Source organism: Scyliorhinus torazame, chromosome 7, assembly GCF_047496885.1.
Source record: "Scyliorhinus torazame isolate Kashiwa2021f chromosome 7, sScyTor2.1, whole genome shotgun sequence".
Lineage (NCBI taxonomy): Eukaryota > Metazoa > Chordata > Chondrichthyes > Carcharhiniformes > Scyliorhinidae > Scyliorhinus > Scyliorhinus torazame.
The window spans coordinates 211179354-211202673 of NC_092713.1; the positions used below are offsets into that span (position 1 = coordinate 211179354).

Genomic DNA, 23320 nt, shown 5'->3' on the forward strand with positions numbered 1-23320 from the left:
ACAATTTTTCTAAATATATGAGACAATGCGCACGATTCAATAGCTGTTCTTTTAACTCCAATTGGGCCATTTCATTCTCTAAGTATTTGGGCATTTTATGTTTAACACCTCTTTTTCCCAATTAACCATTTTGAACTTAAAATGCTCCAAGTTAAAACTTCAGAGATTGCTCTGAAGTGATTGCTTGTTGCTACAGAATGGAACAGAATTGTTTGTATAAAGTCAAATGGTGCACTTCTGACAGTCAGTAAAGCAGAAAATCATAACCAGATCCAACCCACAGCCATCAAACATGTTCAAGGTGTGTCCCATCACCAGTCTCTCACATAGACAATCCAATTCAACATGAGCAAATTCTGTACCTGAAACCAGTGATAAATTTGAAAGAAAAAAATAAAAGCACCCTAAAGATAACTTGTCACATTTTATTTGAAAGCAGTGAAGATTCATTTGAATTGCATAGAATACAAAAAAATTAAAATGTCAACATACATATGCTTGTGGCAAATGCCAAGATGATAAAACGTAATTCTAATCACTTCCAATAAAATAGAAAGATGATTAACCAATTGTTATGATCAACGTTCTACCATTATAGTTGGAGGTTTCAGTTGCAGTGCAGACTGACACACAGCTCATAAAGGCAAGGCATTCACCGGATGGTTCTGTTTGGATCACTGAAATTAAAATGTATTAGTTAACATTCTTAGGATGAGATATGTGGCTGTGCACACTTCTATAGGTTTTGGGGGGAGGGGGGATATATTCTCCCTTTAAAATAATCCAAAGGTGAAGTTATTGGATAAGCGGAAGAGTTTACATATTAAGGGAAGGATGGAGAGAGGGACTTACTATGTACAACGATGACACAAATATTTTTCCCTTCTCTCGAAACAGTGGTTATTTCCCCAAAAACATGAGCAATCAAAAACAAATACTGAGTTATAATGACTAGAAAAGCTAACTGTTTCTCACTCCACAGATGCTGCCAGATCTGCTACGTTTTTCCAGTATTTTCAGTTTCTTTAAATTATTAGATTGGAGGTATGCAAAAGCATATCTTGGTATTATTCAGAAGAGTATCAACAACAAAAATGTAACCGATATTGCACTGCAGTCTGCAGATGACAATCAAAGTGGGTCAGTGAAGTTGGAGTGAGGTAAACAATGTGGTATTCCCCCAACAACCAAATTTTGCCGAGAAGTAGCTGGCTTTCTTCAGAAAAATGAAACCGCGATCACTGTTCCCAACTGAACATAAAAGATTTTGAAAGCGGTTATAAAACCAGGCATTACTTTAATCCACGATCTCTTCCAATTTTATCAAGCACGAAATCCAGACTGAAGAATGGAGAATGAATTTATTCAGCTTTCGTGAAAAAAAGACAGAAGATTACATTTAAATCTCAATTTAAAATTACATTTGTTTGTTTTGTGAGCCTTTCATTGCAATTTAGGAAGTTTTCAGCGACTGAAAAATGCTGAAGTTATCTATGTCTAAAGATTATATATGCATTGCACTGACCAAAATAAAGTATAGAATTCCCCTGACCTTTAGTAAACCTTTCACTCAGAACATCCAGTTAATTATTTGTACAAAAGTGCATTTTCTTCCCTAAAAGATAAGGATCACTATTATATCAGAGTATACAAAAAAATTGTAATGTGACTTTCAATTTAAACTTAGTACTGCAAATATAATCGCGATGTAATTGCAGCATGGTTTTTGAACAACTATATATTCATGTACTATATTGTAAATTAACATGTTTAATAGGAGTCAACCCATCTTTGGTGACTACATTTATAAAGCATGGCTTAAGTTGAAGCATGCGTTAGTGCAAAATACATTATTCAATAATGCATTCAACATTGATTGCACAAACCTTAAGTTTAGAAAAGCTCATTAACCTTTTATTCAGTCCGTTTCATTTTGGAGACAGGGAGGACTTGAAAGTTGTTGCTAACCTGACCAATAAATAGTGACAACATGGCCCAAGATTTTGTAGATGATGGTCACATCTAAACATTATACATTGGTGTGAAAGCCCATCCACATTCTATCAATTAAAATCTTGAAGCATGCTCATTTGATAGCAAAGGCTGAAATCAACGTATAGGTGTGTCACTGGAGCATACGGTTATGGAAACACAAATGCAATTAGTGATTATAAGTGCACATAAGCATGACCATAATTCCAGAACTACAGACTAGCCAACTCCCAGAATTAATTCCAGTGAAAATATGAGCTAAAGGAAACCAAAACCTTCAAGAATCTCTTTGGTCTCACAAAACATCCAGAAGTTAAGTGCCAAATTTAGTATTCCATTTGCTTCCAAAATAAGATTACTGAAATTTATACATATAGGAGCAGCAGCAATTTGTGCAATTATTCTTCAATTTGCGCAATTATTCTTCAATTTGCATAGTCAATAACAAATGTATAGTTCCTGCTATTACAATTAATACAGAGTGGACAAAAAACAATTCTCTAGAAATCAAATTGATGTTATTCTGAAATATTAATCTAAAGATTTTCACACAAGTTACTTTTGGGCCAAAACAAAAATTGTCTCAGAAAGTGCCCGCTTTTGAAGTACATCACTTTAATGCAATTTACCTGAGGTTAACAATCCAGATCGCTTAACTGGAATTGTAATAAGCTAGACTATGCATATGGATCATTGTAAACAAAAATTGTAACAAAAGATGCCAATTGAATCAGGAAGATTTGATTCTTTCCCCCACTTCTGGGATGTGATACTGTTTTTGCATATTAACATTATTTTCATTCCCATGTGTGCTCATTAGCAATTTACAGTACCAAATTATGTTGATGAAACAAAGTAATAGAAAATTTAGGTTCGTTGATGATCCCTACCGTAAAATTACACAAACATTTTGCTGATTGTCTTTATCCATTGAGAAGAAATCATCGACACAGTTGTCATTAAATAACCAGAGTTACCAAGCACATCTTTTATATCAGAGGATGCTGCAGAAATAATTCACAATTAACTGCTGTTCTTTATAGATTTGCAATGGTATCAGAGTTAATACATTGAATTGAGACTACAGAGTTGGACTGGGAACAATTGAATTCTTTGCAGTTGATGATTTGAAGATGGTTCTCCTCTTGTTCACAGGGACCCGACATAATCATTATAGTGGGTTTATTCCGATGTTCTTCGGTGAGACTCACTGGCTTGGAGCTTCAGGTTAACATGCAGATGTAGTGGAGTAGCAGGGAGTGAGGTGAACTGTGTAACAATGGGTGCAGACACGGACTGGCTTCATCTGTCCAAACCAAGGCAATGGTGCAGACTGGGAAGAGCAGCGGGAACAGAATATCTGAAGCAAAAGAAAGTAGACTTTCAGTTTTTCCAGCACATCAAACATCCTGGTGAAGAACAACACTACAGGGAGCTGGAATAGTTCTCTTTGTATACTGCAAGCATCTTATCCCAGCAATCCAAAACTCACATTAAATGCTACAAGTTGCTTTCACCTAAAGTCTGAAATGGCAGTACACACAGTAAGTGAACCAGCAAGGATGGGAAATAAATCGGCCATGGTATTCTGGCTTGGAATCTGAAGATTGTTCCCCTACAGGGGTTTCTGGATGTTGGCACTAACATACATTCAACAATTGATGTTGATATTGTATGTTTTACTGTACTCCGCTCATATACATGCGCCCATGAGCTAAATATTAGTGCCATTCAGATTTATCCTGTTTAGTATCATTGTGCAAAGATCTTTCATTAAAAAGAACTTGCATTTATGTAGTGTATTTATAGGAGATGTAGCAGTCAATTGTACAGAAAGAGACAGGAATTCTGGAAAACAATGTTACAATCAAAAAGGGGCATATGCTTTCCAATATCCTCATGGCTATTACTTATTTTTTTAATATAAATTTAGATACCCAATTCTTTCTTTATCCCCAATTAAGGGGCAATTTAGCATGACCCATCCTGCACATCTTTTTGGGTTGTGGGGGCGGGACCCAAACAGGCAAAGGTAGAATGTGCAAGCTCTGCACAGACAGTTACCAGGGACCGGATCGAACCTGGGTCCTCGGTGCTGTGAGGCAGCAGTGCTAACCACTGCGCCACCATGCTGCCCTATGGGTATTACTTATGTACATACTGTATAGTAACTGCATTTGATTTGATCACAAGCATTGTATTATTTATATGCTTTCAGTACTTCATTTAAAAGGTAACAGTGGCCAGGTGACATATTATGTTGATGTGCCTCATTGAAATTCTACAAAGGGTTTTGCCTACACCAAAAATTAAGGTATAATCTCAGTAACAAGGAGGGCGCAAAGGAGGTATGGTAGTAAACTAAAGGGATTAGGGAAGAGTAACTAAAATAGGATCCATCTCTCTGCAATGATCATTTGGAATGAATCACTTGCTAACATGTTGATCAGAGTATTGTGCCAAACTGATGGAAAACATGCCTTCCGGGTAGCTGAAAAAAAAACATATTTCAGCTCAAAGGTCTCATTTCAATTTTTTGGTCTTAATTTAACAAAATTATGTAGAAAAACAGCGAAGTAAAATGTCAATCACGTGAATGAAATCTATAAGTGAAATGAGAACAGAGTCCTCAGTGAATCATGTGTACAAAACACGGCACTATACTTTGGTGGAATATAACATTGGCGAACCCAAAGTACTACAATTGTGGTGTAGGACACTGGCTGAAACCACTGACAGTTATAGCTGCAAATATTCCAGATTGCAGTGTCAATTACTCCCTTCCATGCGATCAACACTTCATATTTGATTGTAGTTTTACATGCCAATGTTTAAAACTCAAACCTTTCCACAGTTCCTGCAGTGATGGCGCCTTCTGATAATTGTAAATGGTGCTTTACAAGACATGCATTGATTACAGGCGGAGTCTGCAATCCACTCTGGGGGCACTATAATTGGGAGGGGTAAAAACAAAGTAATTACTTGCATGTATGCTACAGAAACTGAAAAATGAACCATTTTGCTGGCATACAAATAATTTGACCTTCTGACCAGTCTTCCCAACCCAGATAGACATTTCAGGATATTCTACAGGGTCAACCACTTTGATGTGGCAAGAAGGCATGGAGAGAGAAATTGAATTATGTGGTGGCTGATTAAGGTGAATCCGGTGTTAGAGAAAGGCAACAGTAAAATGTACAACAGAATAGTCATTTCACAGAAAAATTCTTCCATGGGAGTGAGTGATTGGTGAAGACCAAATGAAGAAACATTATGTAGCTATGTATCTATGTATTAACCTTCATGAGCAGGAAATAAGCTTTAAAATTTGGACTTTGAATTTACCGAGGAGCAAGAGAGGAGAGGTGAAATGTGAGTGTGAAAAAGTGTACATATAAACCTGCTTTTACAAATACTCTTCTTCTGTCTCTTGTAAAAGTGGTAGAATTGGCCAGAGTGCCAAAGGCATACATTAATGAAGGTACAAAGATTTGCACAACTAGTTCCTTGGTCAACTGGCAGGCAGTACGTTTTTTTTTTTACACATTGATCAACTTGCTGAAAAACCCAATTTGTAAAATAAAGACTTTTTAAATAGCTAACTGATAAATTGAAAATGTATTTTTATCCAGTAATGAGCTGAACATTGGCCTTCATGGAAACTTAGTCCGACACCAACATTTTCACAATTAAATAGAGATGTTTAATTAGAGGCTAGCCATAGTTATGTCCAGTACAATAGCAATTTGATGTACCTTCCAGTTTTGTGCTGTCTAAATTGGAGGTTCGAGATGGATAGGAATGGGATTCCTGACACAGCACACAATCTTCCAAGGTGGGTTCCAGAGTAACATTCTCCTCCTCTGCAAGAAGCAAAAGGTAAAGAAAAGGAAGCCATTACAATACACAACTGATTTACATTTTTCAATTTATGAAGTGTTAGTACTAAGTTCCATTAAAATACGCCACAAGACCAGAATGTGCGTAGGATGTTGCATTTTGCAGGGGCTCAGCATCTGAACAGTGATTTCTTTCTTGGATTACCTCCCCACTGAACTGCACACCTTTAACTGCATTTGTGGCAATAATTTCTTCATTGTAGCGGTACCTGAGAGTAGAGCCACGCAAGGGCTTTCCCTTTGCGACCTACTTACAACTCATGGCCAATCCATGCCTCCCCACTCTGTATAGTCTCCTGTCAACAGGTCAGCAGAGGGGGGCAGGGGTGGGGGTGTATTTCAGGTTTTCCTCCTCCCCCCACTGCAGTAGGTTCAAGAAAAAACAAGTCTATTTCATTTATGTGCACCAGCTGGTGTCTTTTAGAACACAGAACATACAGCGCAGAAGGAGGTCATTCGGCCCATCGAGTCTGCACCAACCCCCTTAAGCCCTCACTTCCACCCTATCCCCGTAACCCAATAACCCCTCCTAACCTTTTTGGTCACTTAAGGGTAATTTATCAAGACCAATCCACCTAACCTGCACGTCTTTGGACTGTGGGAAGAAACCGGGGCACCTGGAGGAAACCCACGCAGACACTGGGAGAACGTGCAGACTACACACAGACAGTGACCCAGCAGGGAATCGAACCTGGCGCTATCCATTTGTGCTACAGTGCTGCCCGTATATATAATATCCCATTATTTACGGTTCTGTGGGGTTTACAGATAGACAGGGCTATAAAAGCCCTCATTTGAGCAGAGAAAGATACTTGGTATTTATATGTCCTTTTAATCTTTATACCAGGGACTACAATTGAAGGTGAACAGTGAAGAGCTAGAAGTGAAATCCGGTATACCTTTTTCCTCTTCTATAGCATCTTCATTCTTTTCTGGGGTTGAAGTTGCAATCTCGAAGACAGTTTTTAAAATCCGCCGCAGGTCTCCTGCAAAGTTGGTCTGAAGTTGATCTGCTACACCTGTTCCAAACACAGCCAAGAAGATTCATAACTCTAATGCAAGTTGGGGTTCAGTGCACACAAAATAAAAATAGGCAAGACTGATTTCGATGACAAATGTTCTTCAGTCTTTTTTACCTCTTACTTTCAGAATAACGAACTCATTTTCCCATTACACATCTATCTGTTCAAGTGAATCCAGTGCCTATGCTTTAATTACCTTCCCTGGCAACCCGTTCCAGCTAGCATTACATGAGTGTGAGAACATCTCGACTATAGGTTTCAAAGCCAATTTTTAATCAAGAGAAATAAATCTCAAAAAAGATTCTAAAAATCTTTTGAAATCAAGATTATTTCATAGTTATGTATTTTCATAGTCGACAGCAGAGCTTAAAAAATATATATATATTTCATTTGATGTTATCATTACTGAAAAGGCCAGCATTTTTTGTCCATCCCCAATTGCCCTCGAGAAGGTGGCAGTGAGCCACCTTCATGAACCTGTGCAGTCCAACTGGTCTAGGTATACTCATGGTGCTTTTAGGAAAGGTGTTCAGGAACTTGTGATATGTTCCAAGTCAGGATGGTGTGTGGCTTGGAGACGTTGCAGGTGTTCCCATGTGTCTAGCTCACAAATTACCAGACCTATTGAATTATACTTGCCACAGTGGGTATTGAACCCACAATATCAGTTTATTAGTCTGGTACCATAAGCACGAGGCTATCATAACCTACTCCCCAGACTCCCCATACCAGAATTTTTCAAAGTGCGAGTTGCAACTCACGGGTGGGTCCCAAGTGGGTGTTGGGAGGGTCATAGAATTTACAGTGCAGAAGGAGGCCATTCGGCCCATCGAGTCTGCACTGGTCTTGGAAAGAGCACCCTACCCAAGGTCAACACCTCCACCCTATCCCCATAACCCAGTAACCCCATCCAACACTAACGGCAATTTTGGCCACCAAGGGCAATTTAGCATGGCCAATCCACCTAACCTGCACATCTTTGGACTGTGGGAGGAAACCGGAGCACCCGGAGGAAACCCACGCACACACGGGGAGGATGTGCAGACTCCGCACAGACAGTGACCCAAGCCGGAATAGAACCTGGGACCCTGGAGCTGTGAAGCAATTGTGCTATCCACAATGCTACCGTGCTACCGGTCACAGAGAAATTGGTCATGGAGTTCCCGCGATGGTATCGACTGCAGGAGAAGCCCCCAACAGCTGCTACCGGCATTTAAATTGAGATAGGCGGCCACTGCTGACTTATAAATGAGAATGAAATGAGGCTGTACACACTCTTCCAACCACAAGTGGCAGCAGTGAGCAGGTCACACGCCCTACATGTACATTTGACGTCAAGTACCCTGTACGTACGTGCTTTTGGTGCCAAATTAGAGGAGAACTTCTTCCATTTTCTAGCTGCTAGCAAGCAAGTCAAGAGGACTGTGAAGATGGATCATTTTGTTACAAGAAAGAGTCGGCCAGAGACACAAATAGGCAGTGTACCTACTGGCCAGGATCTTACATCTCAATCTGCTGGAGAGCGTTGCTCTGGAGAATCCATGGCAGGACAGAGCAGTGCTAGTTTTAGACGGTACACCGCATCAGGGCCTCTGGTGAACAGCCTACAAAGAAGAAACTTAACTCGGGAATAAAGCAGTATTTCTTAAGGTATGGTTTTGTCAATTGTGCCAATGTAAATAAGGATGAAAAACCCATGTGTGTTTATATGCAGGGGAGTACTGGAAAATGAGAGAAGAAGTTGTTTCAGATTCTGAAAGAAATGTGGAGGGTGAAGAATTCCTTTTGAGGTTGAGACGGCAGTCAGTTATTAATGTACAGCTGACTCCAAATGAAAAGATTAAGCTGCTGTACCTGATCTGTGACAGCATATTAAAAATGCACCAAAGGTTCATGAGGCTGTCAGCATTCTGGAGTAACATATCCCAGGAGTATCCAGTGCTGAGCAAAAGCGGAATTTTGTTGTTATTGTCCTTCATGACCGACATGCGCAAGGTTGGACTTTCTGTGTTCAGAAAAATGAAGGTGACACAAAAGAGCTGGCTGAACTCTGCACCTGAAATGTGCATTTCCTATCCTCCTGTGGAACTGACTGGAGAAAGATTATGAGGACCAAGCAGGCTCCCTTTTCGCATTCAGGTAAGCAAACCATTCAGGTGGCGTGTGTAATGAACGGAAGCTGGCGTAGGTCACAAAGTTCAGCCAGCATGGATCTCAAAGGTCGGGCATTTGGCAAAAGTGAGTCCCGGGAAAAACAGTTTGAAAAACACTGCCCTACACCACACATTAGATGGTTTTCCACTCTCTGGTTTTCAAGACGTGCATAGAAACTCTCCTTTGGGTTTTCCAGTATTCCATTTAAGGGAACATGGTCACAGTCAAGGAGTCAATGGAATGAGAGGCTTTAAGAAAATCAACAGTATTTTTAGCACTCTTTGGCACCACACATTAAAGCTGCAATGTTGCACACTGGCCTTAAAATCCTGAATAACATACCTGAGATACAAACAAAGAGCCGATGAAGCATATCACTACGGCTGCGGTACCGTGCCCTGATTTCCTCCCTTACTGCCGCCCTCACAGCCCATACTGCGTGCTTTATTGTTTCATGATCCATGACACGAGACTCATTCTCTCCTTCAGTCACTCTGCGAGTGAAGTGTACAAATCAGTGTGTTACAGCATCTAATTTGTTTTCCATAATTATGAAAATGTGACAAGTATTTTAGCAGTGCCCGAAACACGCCTTTTACAGAAATTGTTCGGTGGTGAGCAAATTAAAATCTGGAGTTTTCCCAGTTAATACATTTCATTCAGATTTCGAAATCATTAAAAACCTGTAGAGAAAAAACTGAATAAAATCTGCAGACTGACTCAACAGTCATGAAACAATTACCTTCAAAATGCTAAAATCTGACAGACATATTGATGGTTGAATAGAACCAGTTCTTTGAATCAGTCCAAGAATGATTTTGGACCATTTTACCTCCCCTCAATTTAGTAATAGGAGCCCACCTCAATTGTAAGCTAGGAAAAATAAATTGGTCCATAACTTCAGATGGAGTGGCAATTGAGTCGGATTGCCACTCCATTTGAAATTGTTCATCTCGAAATCCAGCCGATCTGATCTCACCTGGCCTTCCGACTCAGACCGGGTGAGATCTGGGCAGTGCACCATGTCCCTGGGGCCTAGCATCGAGGGTTGTAGAGTCACAGCTAAATACGGCACGCACCGTTTTTTTAAAAAAGAAAACTGCACTGGTTGCCATAAACCAGGGGGGTTTAAAGGTCCAGCCAGATTTAAAGGTCTTTGACAAGCCATGAAGGAGGTAACCGAAGGCAAGTATATGGATGTGGTCAGCAGCGAGGGCAGTCCCATTGTGAGGTTGGTGGTGTGAATCTCTCCAATAGTAACCCAGAAGCTCAAAGTGGTTAAGTCTTTGAGCGGTTTCTGGGTAACTATTGATGTAACAGTCAGAACCATCAGTTTGCGATTTAAATCATAATTTTTGGATATTTCTCAGTGCAGGGAAGATAGGAACTTCTGGGTGGGTCCCCAGCGGACCTTCGGGGAGCCCCCATATGAGACGTCCTGGAGCTCATAGGTCACGGTAATATAGGTTATGTAAAGTGAAGGAAGATGTGACTGGTTCACCATTCAAGTCCAGGAAGACCAGGCTAAGCTGTCCCCTTTCTGGTTTCCTAATTCTGCATTATTCTGACCGAATGTGCAAGAATCTCTTTGATCCAAAAAGCACATTTTATTTGCTTTAAAGGATTGGTTGCTCCATTCATCCAGCACTGGTTACTCTTCAGGAATTATGCCCAAGGTAGCTTGCTAGTTTTGGAAGGAATTTCTTAATACACAGAAAATCTCTCCATCCTGTACCTCACCTGTCTAACTCAGCTTTGAATATTATTGTGTGTTCTGGTGGATTTTAATTTCCTTTAGGCTTTATGGCAGCTGAGAGTGCAGGAAAGGGACAAAATATTCTAGTTATATTTAACTATTTACCTCACAAATCTTAGTCTTAAAACTGCTTCTGAGCTATCCATAATTCTTATTCAGCCTGGTTTTGGTTATTATGCCTGAAATATCCTAAATTCCTTTTACACCTCACCTGATATTATGTGGATCTTCAGGCACCATACTAGTATTTGAGGTTCTTCCATCACAACTGTACTGTTTTGTAATTTCAGAGCTGGTGATCTTCATCTTATTTTGCTCCTCAGCTCCTTCCACATGCTCTTTACTTGCTTCCAGAAAAGATGAAGCCCCAGCTTCTTGTTTCAGAGTGTCCCGACCAGAAGAATAAACATTTAATGAAGGGACAACATGGCCCTGTTCAGAAGTAGTTGGCACACAGCTTGTATCTGGAATATCGGAAAAATAATGGGTTTGGACAGCATTTAATGTGGATGCTCCTGTTGATTCAAGCCCACCAACTAATTCTTGCTGGTCTGTTTCTGAAGTGAGGTTATTTTCTGCAACAGTGCAGTGCTGAAAGACATTGAAATCAGTCAAGCTGTCGGTGAAAGCAGGTAAAGACGACTCGGGACTATCCCCCAAGATTGTTTTATTTTGATTCAGTGCATTCGCCAGCATGTTGCCGTGGGTGCCTCGTCCAAACTCTTGTTGCCATATTTCATTTTCTGTCTCCCGAATGGAAGCTTCCAAAGAACCTGTTATTTCATTTGGAGCTCGTTGGAGTGAATTGGACACATTGGAGTTAGACTGTTGTGAATACATTTCATTGGTTGCTTGGTGTTTGATCAATTTTAAGCGGTCAGGCTCCTCCGAATCAGATGTAATAGGCGAAACCCCATCGGCATATTCATCAAGTCCTTCATGATTCAGTATGCTGTTGTGAAGGGGTGAAAGGCTGGGCAACATTGTATGGGCATTGAAGAAATCTTCAGCTTCGACAGCACAAAGGCTCTTCTCCAAGATAGATAGTTCTTCTTCCGTGAGGACATAAAGTAAGTCCCTAGGGGCAAAGTAGAAAATTAAATAATAAAATAATCGCTTATTGTCACAAGTAGACTTCAATGAAAATACTGTGAAAAGCCCCTAGTCGCCACATTCCGGCACCTGTTCAGGGAGGCCTGTATGGGAATTGAACCCGCGCTGCTGGCCTTGTTCTGCATTACAAGCCAGCTGTTTAGCCCACTGTGCTCAACCAAATTAAGTTAAAACAATCAAACTTTGATCCAATTACATACTTGAAGCAGCCCAATCACTTGCATGGGCATTATCCCAAATACTTGGTGAAGTCTGAACAAGGGCAGCAGGGTGGCACAGTGCCAAGGACCCGGGTTTAATTCCGTCCTTGGGTGACTGTGTGAAGTTTGCACTTTCTCCCTGTATCTGTGTGGGTTTCTTTCGGGTGCTCTGGTTTCTTCCCACAGTCCAAAGAATTGCAGGTTAGGTAGATTGGCAATGCTAAATTGTCCCTTAATGTCCAAAGATGTGCAGGTTAGATGGCGTTACTGAGATAAGGTGGGGAAGTGGGCCTAGGTAGGGTGCTCTTTCAGAGGGTTGGTGCAAACTCAAGTAGGCCGTATGGCTTCTTTCTGCACTGTAGGAATTCTGTGGTTCTAAGTGTATTTGTAAAAATCACAGTTCTGCTTCCTTTCAGCGGCAAATAAAATAATCGGATTGCAAAATGGTTGAATAGACCAAAAGATATATTTATATTCTGTTTTTAGAATTACTGGTCTTTATCATTTTGGGATTTTGAACCACCCAAATCAGAAGGGTGTATGGTAAAAAAAAAAAAAAAAAATGAATTTCTGTACACTGGAGGAATTCGACCAATAGGTGTCTCTCATATGTTTAGTCTTTTATTTTTGATACTTGTCTGACTAAATCTTTTGCTTGTCGAATGCTTTTTACTTTGTTTACATTCATTTATTCCCCTTTTCCATCGTGCAAGGTATTTTCCATAGATTTAGTCAGTCTTAAGAGAGTGGAAAAATGGTTAACAAACAATACAAGTTTGCAGTTGTTTCCAGGCAGATTTAACGAGGAAAATAGAACTACATTGAATAAGTTCAAGCCAGATATGCAGATGAACTACATGGCCACATAGGTATTTCGGAGTTTGCAAATTTGAGGTCATGGAAGTGGCTATTTGACAAGACTGAGAGATGGCCGTGAGTGAGTGTGATGATCAAATGAGGATGAGGCACGATAAATGGAGCTGCAGATGGCAGGCCAAAAGTAGCAAAATCTGGTGCAAACCATGCACTAGAGGGAGAGGTGGGTGATAATTCCCCAGCACCCAATACCCCAAAGAGGACAAAGTGAAAGTAATTGACTTAAGTTGCAGGCGGGAACATATAAAAAGGAAGATGAGAAAAAGATCCATGGGACAGACAGAGGCTCTGGTCACCAAGCACTAGTTTGACTAGCAATTTAGTCTTAAAATCGAAAAAGACATTTACATTGATATCCAAGCTACAGAGTTCACAGGGAGCAAGATGGCCTCAGATGAGCTGTTCTGCCAACCTACCAGCATTGACAGAGTCAAAGGAAAATATAACCAGGGATCAGACTTAAGCACTTTCAAAAACTTTCCACATCCACTTCCAGCCTGGTGCCTATTTTCAGTGACAGCATTGTACATTTCATTAGCCCAATGCCATCTTTCTCTTTCTGATATCAATCAAAAACTAGATGTTTTCAGCATGTTCTCTTCTAACTGGTTATGGTCCACCTAACATAAAGTGAAAGAAGGTCCTTTCTTCAAAAACTAGACAATGTACACTTTACCTTATCTTTTGCAGGAGGGTGTAGAAAGGTTTAAAAAGCTTGGACATGTCATCTGGCTGCTGCTCTAGGTTGAGCGGTCCTTCTGGATAGATCCTCAGCCCACTGCAAATAGAAACAAAAGTGGCTCTGCATTGGTTGAGCTGGATGGAAGCTTCTGGCATAATTTCGAACTATAGTGACAAGCTGCATTAAATGTCTAATTGTCACCCAAAAATCAGATGCCAGATGGCAGGCAGTAGATTTTCAACTAATTGCTCAATGTAAAACTGCCATTGATTGCAGATCAGCAGCCAGTTACAGAAACCATTCCATTTCCATTTCCCATTTGGAAGTGAAAACAAAAAGAAAAATCAGGCCTTTTCTATAACTGGTGTCCCATTCCAACCAATTTGAACTAAATGGAATGCAGATCCCTGAAATGGAAAGGATAATATTAATGAACCATTCTGGATGACAGCAAAGAACTGGAAGTTTGCATTTTAAGTCCAGCTGTCACGTTAAACACTCGCCACATGCAACAATCAGGTGCTTGGCACAAGGTGACTTTTAAAACGGTTATTCTTGGGGTTCTGGCATTTAAAGTCCACCCTAATTGCCCCTGAGAAGGGGGTGGTGAGATATCTCTGTGAACCATTGCAGGACTTGTCATGTAGGTACACCATAATTCTGCTAGGGAGGATGTTCCAGGATGTGGACCTGGTGACAGTGAAAGAACAACGATATAGTTCCAAGTTAGGATGATGTGTGATCTGGAAGGGAAATGGGAGGTGGTGATGAACCTGCTGCTCTTGTCCTTCTAGGTGGTAGAGGTCACAGCTTTGGAAGATACGGTTGACAGAGTCTTGGTGAGTTGTTGCAGTGCATCAGGTAGATGGTACACACTGCTGCCACTGTGTGTTGGTGGTGGAGGAAATAAATGTTTAAGATGGTGGATGGGGTCAATCAAGTGGGCTGATCTGGCCTGATGGCCTTGAATTTGAGTGTTATTGAAGCTGCGTCCATCCAGGCAAGTGGAGAGTATTCCATCACGCTCCTGACTTGCCTTGTAGATGGTGGACATGCATTTGGGAGTCTGGAGGAGAGGTACTCACCACAGAATTTTCAGTCTCAGACAAGCTCTGGCAGCCATAGTATTTATATGGTTCATCCAAACAAAACAAAGAACAAAGAACAAAGAAATGTACAGCACAGGAACAGGCCCTTCGGCCCTCCAAGCCCGTGCCGACCATACTGCCCGACTAAACTACAATCTTCTACACTTCCTGGGTCCGTATCCTTCTATTCCCGTCCTATTCATATATTTGTCAAGATGCCCCTTAAATGTCCCTATCGTCCCTGCCTCCACTACCTCCTCCGGTAGTGAGTTCCAGGCACCCACTACCCTCTGCGTAAAAAACTTGCCTCGTACATCTACTCTAAACTTTGCCCCTCTCACCTTAAACCTATGCCCCCTAGTAATTGACCCCTCTACCCTGGGGAAAAGCCTCTGACTATCCACTCTGTCTATGCCCCTCATAATTTTGTATACCTCTATCAGGTCGCCCCTCAACCTCCTTCGTTCCAGTGAGAACAAACCGAGTTTATTCAATCCAGTTCAGTTTCTGGTCAATAGTAATCCCTAGGATTTTGATAGTGGGATGTAGGAGCTATCCAGTGAAGCTGATGCCATTGAATGTCCAGGAAAGGGGATTAGATTCTCACTTGTTGGAGACAATCATTGTTTGGCACAAATGTTACTTGCAACTTAGTGCAAGCTCAAAGATTGTCTTGGTCTTGCTGCAAGTGAGCACAGCCTGATTCATTATGTGAGGAGTTACAGATGGTATTGAACATTGTGCAATCTCTTCAGCAAACATTTCTACTTCTGAGCTTATGATGGAAGGAAGGACATTGATGAAGCAGCTGAAGATGGTTGGACCTAGGACAATACATGTATGACATCATGGAGCCCTAGTTAAACTGGAGTTAATGGGAATCAGGGGGAAAACTGTCCACTCGTTGTAGTCATACCTGGCACAAAGGAAGATGGTTGTGGTGGTTGGAGGTCAATCCGCTCATCTCCAGGACATCACTGCAGGAGTTCCTCAGGGTAGTGCCCTAGGCCCAACCATTTTCAGCTGCTTCAATGACCTCCCTTCCATCATAAGGTCAAAATTGGGGAAGTTTGCAGATGGCTGCACAATGTTCAGCACCATTCATGACTCCTCAGATAATGAAGCAGCCCATGTCCAAATGCAGCAAGACCTGGACAATACCCAGGCATGGGCTGACAAGTGGCAAGTTACATTTGCACCACACAAGTCTCAGGCAATGACCATCTCCTATGAGAGGGGATCTAACCATCGCCCCTTGACATTCAATGGCATCACCATCACTGAACCCCCCACAATCAACATCCTGAGGGTTACCATTGATCAGAAACTGAACTGACTAGCCATATTAATACTGTGGCTAGTCAAAAGTTAGGAATCCTACGGCGAGTAACTCACCTCCTGACCCCCCAAAGCCTGTCCAGCATCTACAAGGCACAAGTTAAGAGTGTAATGGAATACTCTCCACTTGCCTGGATGAGTGCAGTTCCGACAACACTCAAGAAGCTTGACACCATCCAGGACAAAGCAGCCCACTTGATTGCTCCTCCTTCCACAAACATTCAAACCCTCCCCCACCGATGAACAGTGGTAGCCACGTGTACCATGTACACGATGCACTGCAGTAACTCACCAAGGTTCCTTCCAAGGAAGCACCTTCCAAACCCATGGCCACTACCACTACAAGGACAAGAGCAGCAGATACCTGGGAACCCCACCACCTGGAGGCTCCCAGCCAAGTCATTGACTTGGAAATATATCGCCATTCCTTCATTGTCGCTGGGACAAAATCATGGAACTCCCTCCCTAACAGCACAGTGGGTGTACCTACACCTCAAGGACTGCAGTGGTTCAAGAAGGCAACTCATCACCACCTTCTGAAGAGCAACTCGGGATAGGCAATCAATGCTGGCCAACCAGCGACGCCCACATCCCGTAAAAATGAATTTTAAAAAAAATACCCCGAGGAACTCCTGCAGAATAACCTGATGCTGCGATTATTGGTCTCCAACAAGCAAGCACCTTCCTTTCAGCTAGGTAATTGCCATTGACTTCAGTTATACCAGGGATCTTTGATTCCATACTTGGTGAAAGATTGGTTTGGTGTCACAGAAAGTTACTCTCACCTCACCTCTGGAATTTAGCTCTGCTGTACATGTTGGGACCAAAATATTTCCAATGTTCATGAAAACTGAGCTCCTTACCAAATTATAGCGAGGCGCGGAATGGTAAACATCACTACAGGCTCTAAACCATCAATCATGTCTTGTGTCAGGTAACCCAGCTTCAATGCCCTGCAGTGGGGGGTGGGGGGTGGGGGGGGGGGGGGGGGGGGGGGGGAAAGAGAGATGTAATTTGACAGAGTAAGTATGAAATCGTCGAGGAGCCATATCCATATCCAAATGCAGCAAGAACGATGGATTCTACATTTAAAGTTAGTAGAGAACCCTTTGAATTCAAGTAAGTTACAAATGAAAGACTAATTAAATGTAAAACCACACAAATACAAGGTGGGTCATAGGACTGGATAAGACAAAAAGGAAACAATATTTCTGAGAAAAGTTGAGTCAGTGTCTCTACCCCCATTTCTCGTCTACATAAATGACCTGTACACAGGAGGTGTATTGCAAGCATCTCAAAGTTCCTTACAAATGTAAAACAGGGAGACATTTCAATGTGTTGATGATATGCCAAAATAATTTAAAAGAAAACTGGCATATGAAAGAATTTGACCTCAAGGGTGTCTCAAAGTGCTTAGCACCCAATGAAGTACTTCCTTTTGAGTTGTGATTACTGATATTATGCAGGCAAACATGGTGGTCAACTTTACACAAAAATCAGATTAATGATCTGATTAACTATTTTTGGTGATACTGGTTTATAGATATCTGTTGGTTTGTATACTTTTCTGCTATTCTTCAAATAGACCCAGATGATCTTTCTACGTCAACCTGAAGGGGACGCCAGATTTTAGCTCAACATCTCATCTGAAAGATGGCACCTCTAACCCAGAGGCACGTCCTCACTACATTTCACTGATCCACAGAGAGCAGACGGTTAGTTCAGGTCAACCCTTCAGTTTGTCTCCGCATCAAGATATTGGCAATATGCTGGTGATAGAATTTACAGATTCCATACTGTCCCACTCTCAATTCAGAGTGAGCAAAACCATGGAAAAACATGTCTCATCCAGACATTCATCAGGGAAATTTCAACTAAACACATCACCGACAGACAATTGCAGGAGATTAAAATGGATGGCTGGGCATTTATGCGAAGGAATATGAAAATTCAGGGATACTGACCTATCTACAGTTTCACAAAAGAGCACAATAATCTGTTGCTGGTTGTAGAGCTCCTTGGGAGATTTGATGGGCACTACTGCAGAAACATATCTGGAATAGAAAGGATTCATTACAAAACAAGCTTCAACTTTATATGGAAGATTGATTAGTGTGTAAGAATAATTTATTTTTGCTAAGCTTTTAAGTAAAGGTATTCGTTACAAATAGTAAAACATGTTTGGCAAGTGTATGATGCAACTAAATCACAACAACAACAAATCAACACTTCACTCTCAATTGTAGTTTTTTTTCCTTCCAAACTCAAACTAGGTTAACCCAAATGCCTTTTCATTAATATTGCGATTCACAAGCTGGTAAATTCAATTGCTGTCTCTGGGGCCTTTAATACATGATGTCACTTATAGAATAGCAGAAAGCAAAAGAAAAATAACTTTGAGGTCACTTGTCTCAAATTCAGACTCAAACACCAAATTCTAATTATTTGACATAATCAAAATGTTTCACCTGTGCAGCAGTGATATTCTCGGTTTAATTAGTGCAAACATTTTTTTTTTTTAAAAAAGGAAATATAGTATTGTATTTCACACAACGTCCAAAGCCTGGGATACAGACGTTTGGTTGGCTGTTAGGTGGAATCACAAATATGCAGCCAGGCATTCAACAAAGACTGAATTCTCAAAGATTTAACCCTCCCATCCAGATAGTTAGAAAAGTCTACCCATTGTGACCTGGCCTTTGCACTCTATTGCGGTTTTTCTCCCCTCTGTGAAATTGCTCCTAAATCAGCAGAACCGGTTTATAACATGATGAATTTTAAGCTCACACTACATTCAATGTAACTTAAGTTTCTGCTACTTGAAAAAAATATTGCAAATCCAGCCCACAAAACTAGCCACACCCCCAGGATGAATCGATCATCGTTGATCAATCGTCAAAAAGACGAGGTGTTGGGCGTCTTGAAAAATATCAAGGTCGTTAAGTCCCCAGGACCTGATGGGATCTACCCCAGAATACTGAAGGAGGCTAGAGAGGAAATTGTTGAGGCCTTGACAGAAATCTTTGGATCCTCACTGTCTTCAGGTTATGTCCCGGAGTACTAGATAATAGCCAATGTTGTTCCTTTGTTTAAGAAGGGTAGCAAGGATAATCCAGGGAACTACAGGCCGGTGAGCCTTACGTCAGTGGTAGGGAAATTACTGGAGAGAATTCTTCGAGACAGGATCTACTCCCATTTGGAAGCAAATGGACATATTAGTGAGAGGCAGCACGGTTTTGTGAAGGGGATGTCGTGTTTCACTAACTTGATAGAGTTTTTCGAGGAGGTCACTAAGATGATTGATGCAGGTAGGGCAGTAGATGTTGTCTATATGGACTTCAGTAAGGCCTTTGACAAGGTCCCTCATGGCAGACTGGTACAAAAGGCGAAGTGACATGGGATCAGGGGTGAGCTGGCAAGATGGATGCAGAACTGGCCAGATCATAGAAGGCAGAGAGTAGCAATGGAAGGGTGCTTTTCTGATTGTAGGGCTGTGACTAGTGGTGTTCCGCAGAGATCAGTGCTGGGACCATTGTTGTTCGTAGTATATATAAATGATTTGGAGGAAAATGTAACTGGTCTGATTAGTAAGTTTGCAGACACAACAAATGTTGCTGGACTTGCGGATAGCGATGAGGACTGTCAGAGGATACAGCAGGATTTAGATTGTTGGAGACTTGGACGGAGGGATGGCAGATGGAGTTTAATCCGGACAAAATGTGAGGTAATGCATTTTGGAAGGTCTAATGCAGGTAGGGAATATACAGTGAATGGTCGAACCCTCAAGAGTATTGAAAGTCAGAGAGATCTAGGTGTACAGGTCCACAGGTCACTGAAAGGGGCAATACAGGTGGAGAAGGTAGTCAAGATGGCATAAGGCATGCTTGCCTTCATTGGCCGGGGCATTGAGTATAAAAATTGGCAAGTCATGTTGCAGCTGTATAGAACCTTAGTTAGGCCACACTTGGAGTATAGTGTTCAATTCTGGTCGCCACACTACCAGAAGGATGTGGAGACTTCAGAGAGGGTGCAGAAGAGATTTACTAGGATGTTACCTGGTATGGAGGGCATTAGCTATGAGGAGCGGTTGAATAAACTCGGTTTGTTCTCACTGGAACAACGGAGGTTGAGGGGCGACCTGATAGAGGTCTACAAAATTATGAGGGGCATAGACAGAGAGGATAGTCAGAGGCTTTTCCCCAGGGTAGAGGGGTCAATTACTTGGGGGACATAGGTTTAAGGTGCGAGGGGCAAGGTTTAGAGAAAATGTACGAGGTAAGTTTTTTTTTTTTTACACAGGGTAGTGGGTGCCTGGAACCCGCTGCCGGAGGAGGTGCTGGAAGCAGGGATGATAGTGACGTCTAAGGGGCATCTTGACAAATACATGAATAGGATGGGAATAGAGGGATATGGATCCCGGAAGTGCATAAGAATTTAGTTTAGATGGGCAGCATGGTTGGCACAGGCTTGGAGGGCCTAAGGGCCTGTTCCTGTGCTGTACATTTCTTTGTTCTTTGTTCTTTGAGCGTTCTGGTCATTGTGGGCCTTCAGGTTCTAAAATTAAGTTGGCTCTTAATGTCAAAAGGGCTCTACATAGGAACTTGTTAAAAACAAAAATGAATATAAATGTTTTTGAATCTACTAATAAACTGACTACTGTACCCAAATGTAACTAGGATGTCTCTTTAAAAGTGTTCCCAAATTGTTAAAAAGAAAAATCATCAGGATATTCAAGGGTGACCCTGGATCAATGCTGACAAAATGGTTATTCTTTTGATAAAACTGAAAGTGGATTAATCACAAACTTACCCAAGTTACTAATCCTAATAATAATGGAATAATTTTTTTTTTAATAAACAATTTTAATGAGGTATTTTTTGGCATTGTAAACAGTAGAATTACAGAACGAGAAAACAAAAGAACTGTACAGTAAACAAAGTACATAGTGGAATTGCCGTAGCCCGCCCCACCCAGATCTGCCTAATTGACCCCCTATACTACATTCCCCTAACCCTCTCGCCCCGCCCCCTCCCCCCTGCTGACGATTAATTCTCCGCAAAGAAGTCACTCAATGGTTGTCACCTCCGGGCAAACCCTGACAACGACCCTCTCAAGGCGAACTTGATTTTCTCTAAGCCCACAAAACTCGCCATGCATGACAGCCAGGCTTCCGACTTCGGGGGCTTTGAGTCCCTCCAAACTAGAAGTATCCGTCTCCGGGCTACCAGGGAAGCAAAGGCCAAGATATCAGCCTCTTTCTCCCCCTGGACCCGGGGCCTCTGAAACCCCCAAAATCACCCCTCTGGACTCATTGCCACCCTCGTGTTCAGTACTCTAGACATGACATCATCGAATCCCTGCCAGTATCTCCTAAGTTTTGGACAAGTCCAAAACATGTGGACATGGTTTGCCGGTCATCTCAGGCACTTTACACACCTCTGTCCTCTACGTCGAAGAATCTGCTCATCTGGGACACTGTCATGTGGGCCCAGTGGACGACCTTAAATTGAATCAGGCCAAGCCTGGCACATGTTGCAGTCCCATTGACCCTGCTCAGCACGTCCACCCACAGGCCTTCCTCAATCTCCCCTCCGAACTTCTCCTCCCATTTATGCCTCAGCTCCTCGGTCTGCGACTCCTCTGCCATCATGAGCTCCTTGTAAATATCCGAGACACTTCCCTCTCCCACCCATCCTCTAGACACTAGCCTACCTTGGATCCCCCTCAGTGGCAAGAGTGGAAAAGATGGCACCTGCATACGCAAAAAGTCCCGCACTTGAATATACGGAATTCATTCTCCCTCGTCAACCCAAACTTGGCCTCCAGTGCCCTCAAGCGAGGGAAGCTCCCTTCCAAAAACAATTTGCTCAATCCCCGCCCTCCACCATACTCAAAACACCCCGTCCAACCTCCCCGGGGCAAACTGATGGTCGTCACATATCGAGGACCAGACCAATGCTCCCATGTGCCTCCTCCACTGTCCCCAGATCCGAAGGGCCTTCACCACTACAGGACTGGTGGAGAAGCGCGCCGGTGGGAACGGCAGAGGCGGGAATAAGTTTTAAAACAACAACAACAACAAAAAATCTATTTTAAAACAATGCCCCTGCTGATTCACGGCAAGCGATTGTACCATTTGGCAACATGCAATTGAGTCAGAATGGAAAAGGAATAGAAAATTGGATGAAAAAAAATGGATGAAATTAGTACCTGGATCACCGATTTATGTGCACAAAATGGCAATTCTACCCTGGTCTGGCTTATGCAAGAGTCCTCATCAATGTTGTGATGCTCAACTGTCCTCTGAAATGGTCACTCAGTTGTATCAAAGCACTACAAAATAGTAACACCCGTGGGTGTACATACATCACACAAACTGCAAAGGTTCAAGGCGTCGGCTCACCACCACCTTCAGGGAAATTAGGGATGAACAACACATACTGGCCTGGCCATCATTGCTCACATCACCTGAACCAATGTAAAAATGTGTTTTCTTTCAATATACATACAACTTATTTAGCATTTACAATGGTCATACTTTTGGACCCTTTTTGTGTCTTGACAAAGGTTGCATACACTGCAAGTGAAACTGCCCTAAAAATGTTATGGAGCAGTTCTGCTTCTGCAAAGGAGGTGGTAATAGCTGTTGTCACTTGGAGGAGATGTGGAAGACACAGCATCACTGACACAAAGTCACTTCCAACATTCTGCCACACTTGAGAATTCAGACAGATTTACCAATATAGGTCAGAGCTATTACTGCAACACTTGGTCAAAGAAAATATTACATCCTCTGTCTTAGCTTAATTTCATACAGAGGCTGAAAATGCCATTTACAAATACTTGTGACTCTGAGTTTATTGTTTTATTACCCCTTACCTTAACTCAAACTCTGCGAAGAGCCTATCAAACCGAACAAGAGCTGCTTTGATGTCATCTGTATAGATGGTGTAATCAGAGAAACAGTGTTCACGGAGTAGATAGCGCACCTCCTCTAGACTACGCAGCAGGTCCTCTGCCAGAGGTTGCAGTAGAAGCATTTCGGATTCATGTGCTTCGATGAGGGAACCAGCTACTAAACACTAAGTACAAATGAGGCAAGTTAATTCTTTGTGGCTTTCTTGCATGCAAATACATCTCCATTCCCTACATGGCGACTACTAAGATTAAAAAACACAAAGCAGGTATTTGGGTCATAAT

At 41.9% G+C, this 23320-nt stretch overlaps 1 protein-coding gene across 8 annotated transcripts in view; it reads right to left on the reverse strand.

Moving 5' to 3' along the window:
- Positions 1–411: 411 nt before the first annotated feature.
- Positions 412–23320, reverse strand: part of LOC140426826 (lateral signaling target protein 2 homolog) — a 115537-nt gene continuing 92628 nt past the window's right edge. For 7 of the 8 annotated variants that reach the window (XM_072512052.1, XM_072512056.1, XM_072512051.1 and 4 more), the window contains 10 exons: positions 23000–23202; positions 18085–18174; positions 16984–17073; positions 13689–13790; positions 11035–11901; positions 9410–9561; positions 6791–6910; positions 5748–5855; positions 4837–4940; positions 412–3352 (listed from right to left, as the gene is read on the reverse strand). In XM_072512052.1, the coding sequence (XP_072368153.1) occupies positions 3221–3352; positions 4837–4940; positions 5748–5855; positions 6791–6910; positions 9410–9561; positions 11035–11901; positions 13689–13790; positions 16984–17073; positions 18085–18174; positions 23000–23202 (1968 nt within the window). In that variant the 3' untranslated portion in view covers positions 412–3220. The remainder of the gene's footprint in view (positions 3353–4836; positions 4941–5747; positions 5856–6790; positions 6911–9409; positions 9562–11034; positions 11902–13688; positions 13791–16983; positions 17074–18084; positions 18175–22999; positions 23203–23320) is intronic. The other variant, XM_072512054.1, reaches the window with a different exon arrangement.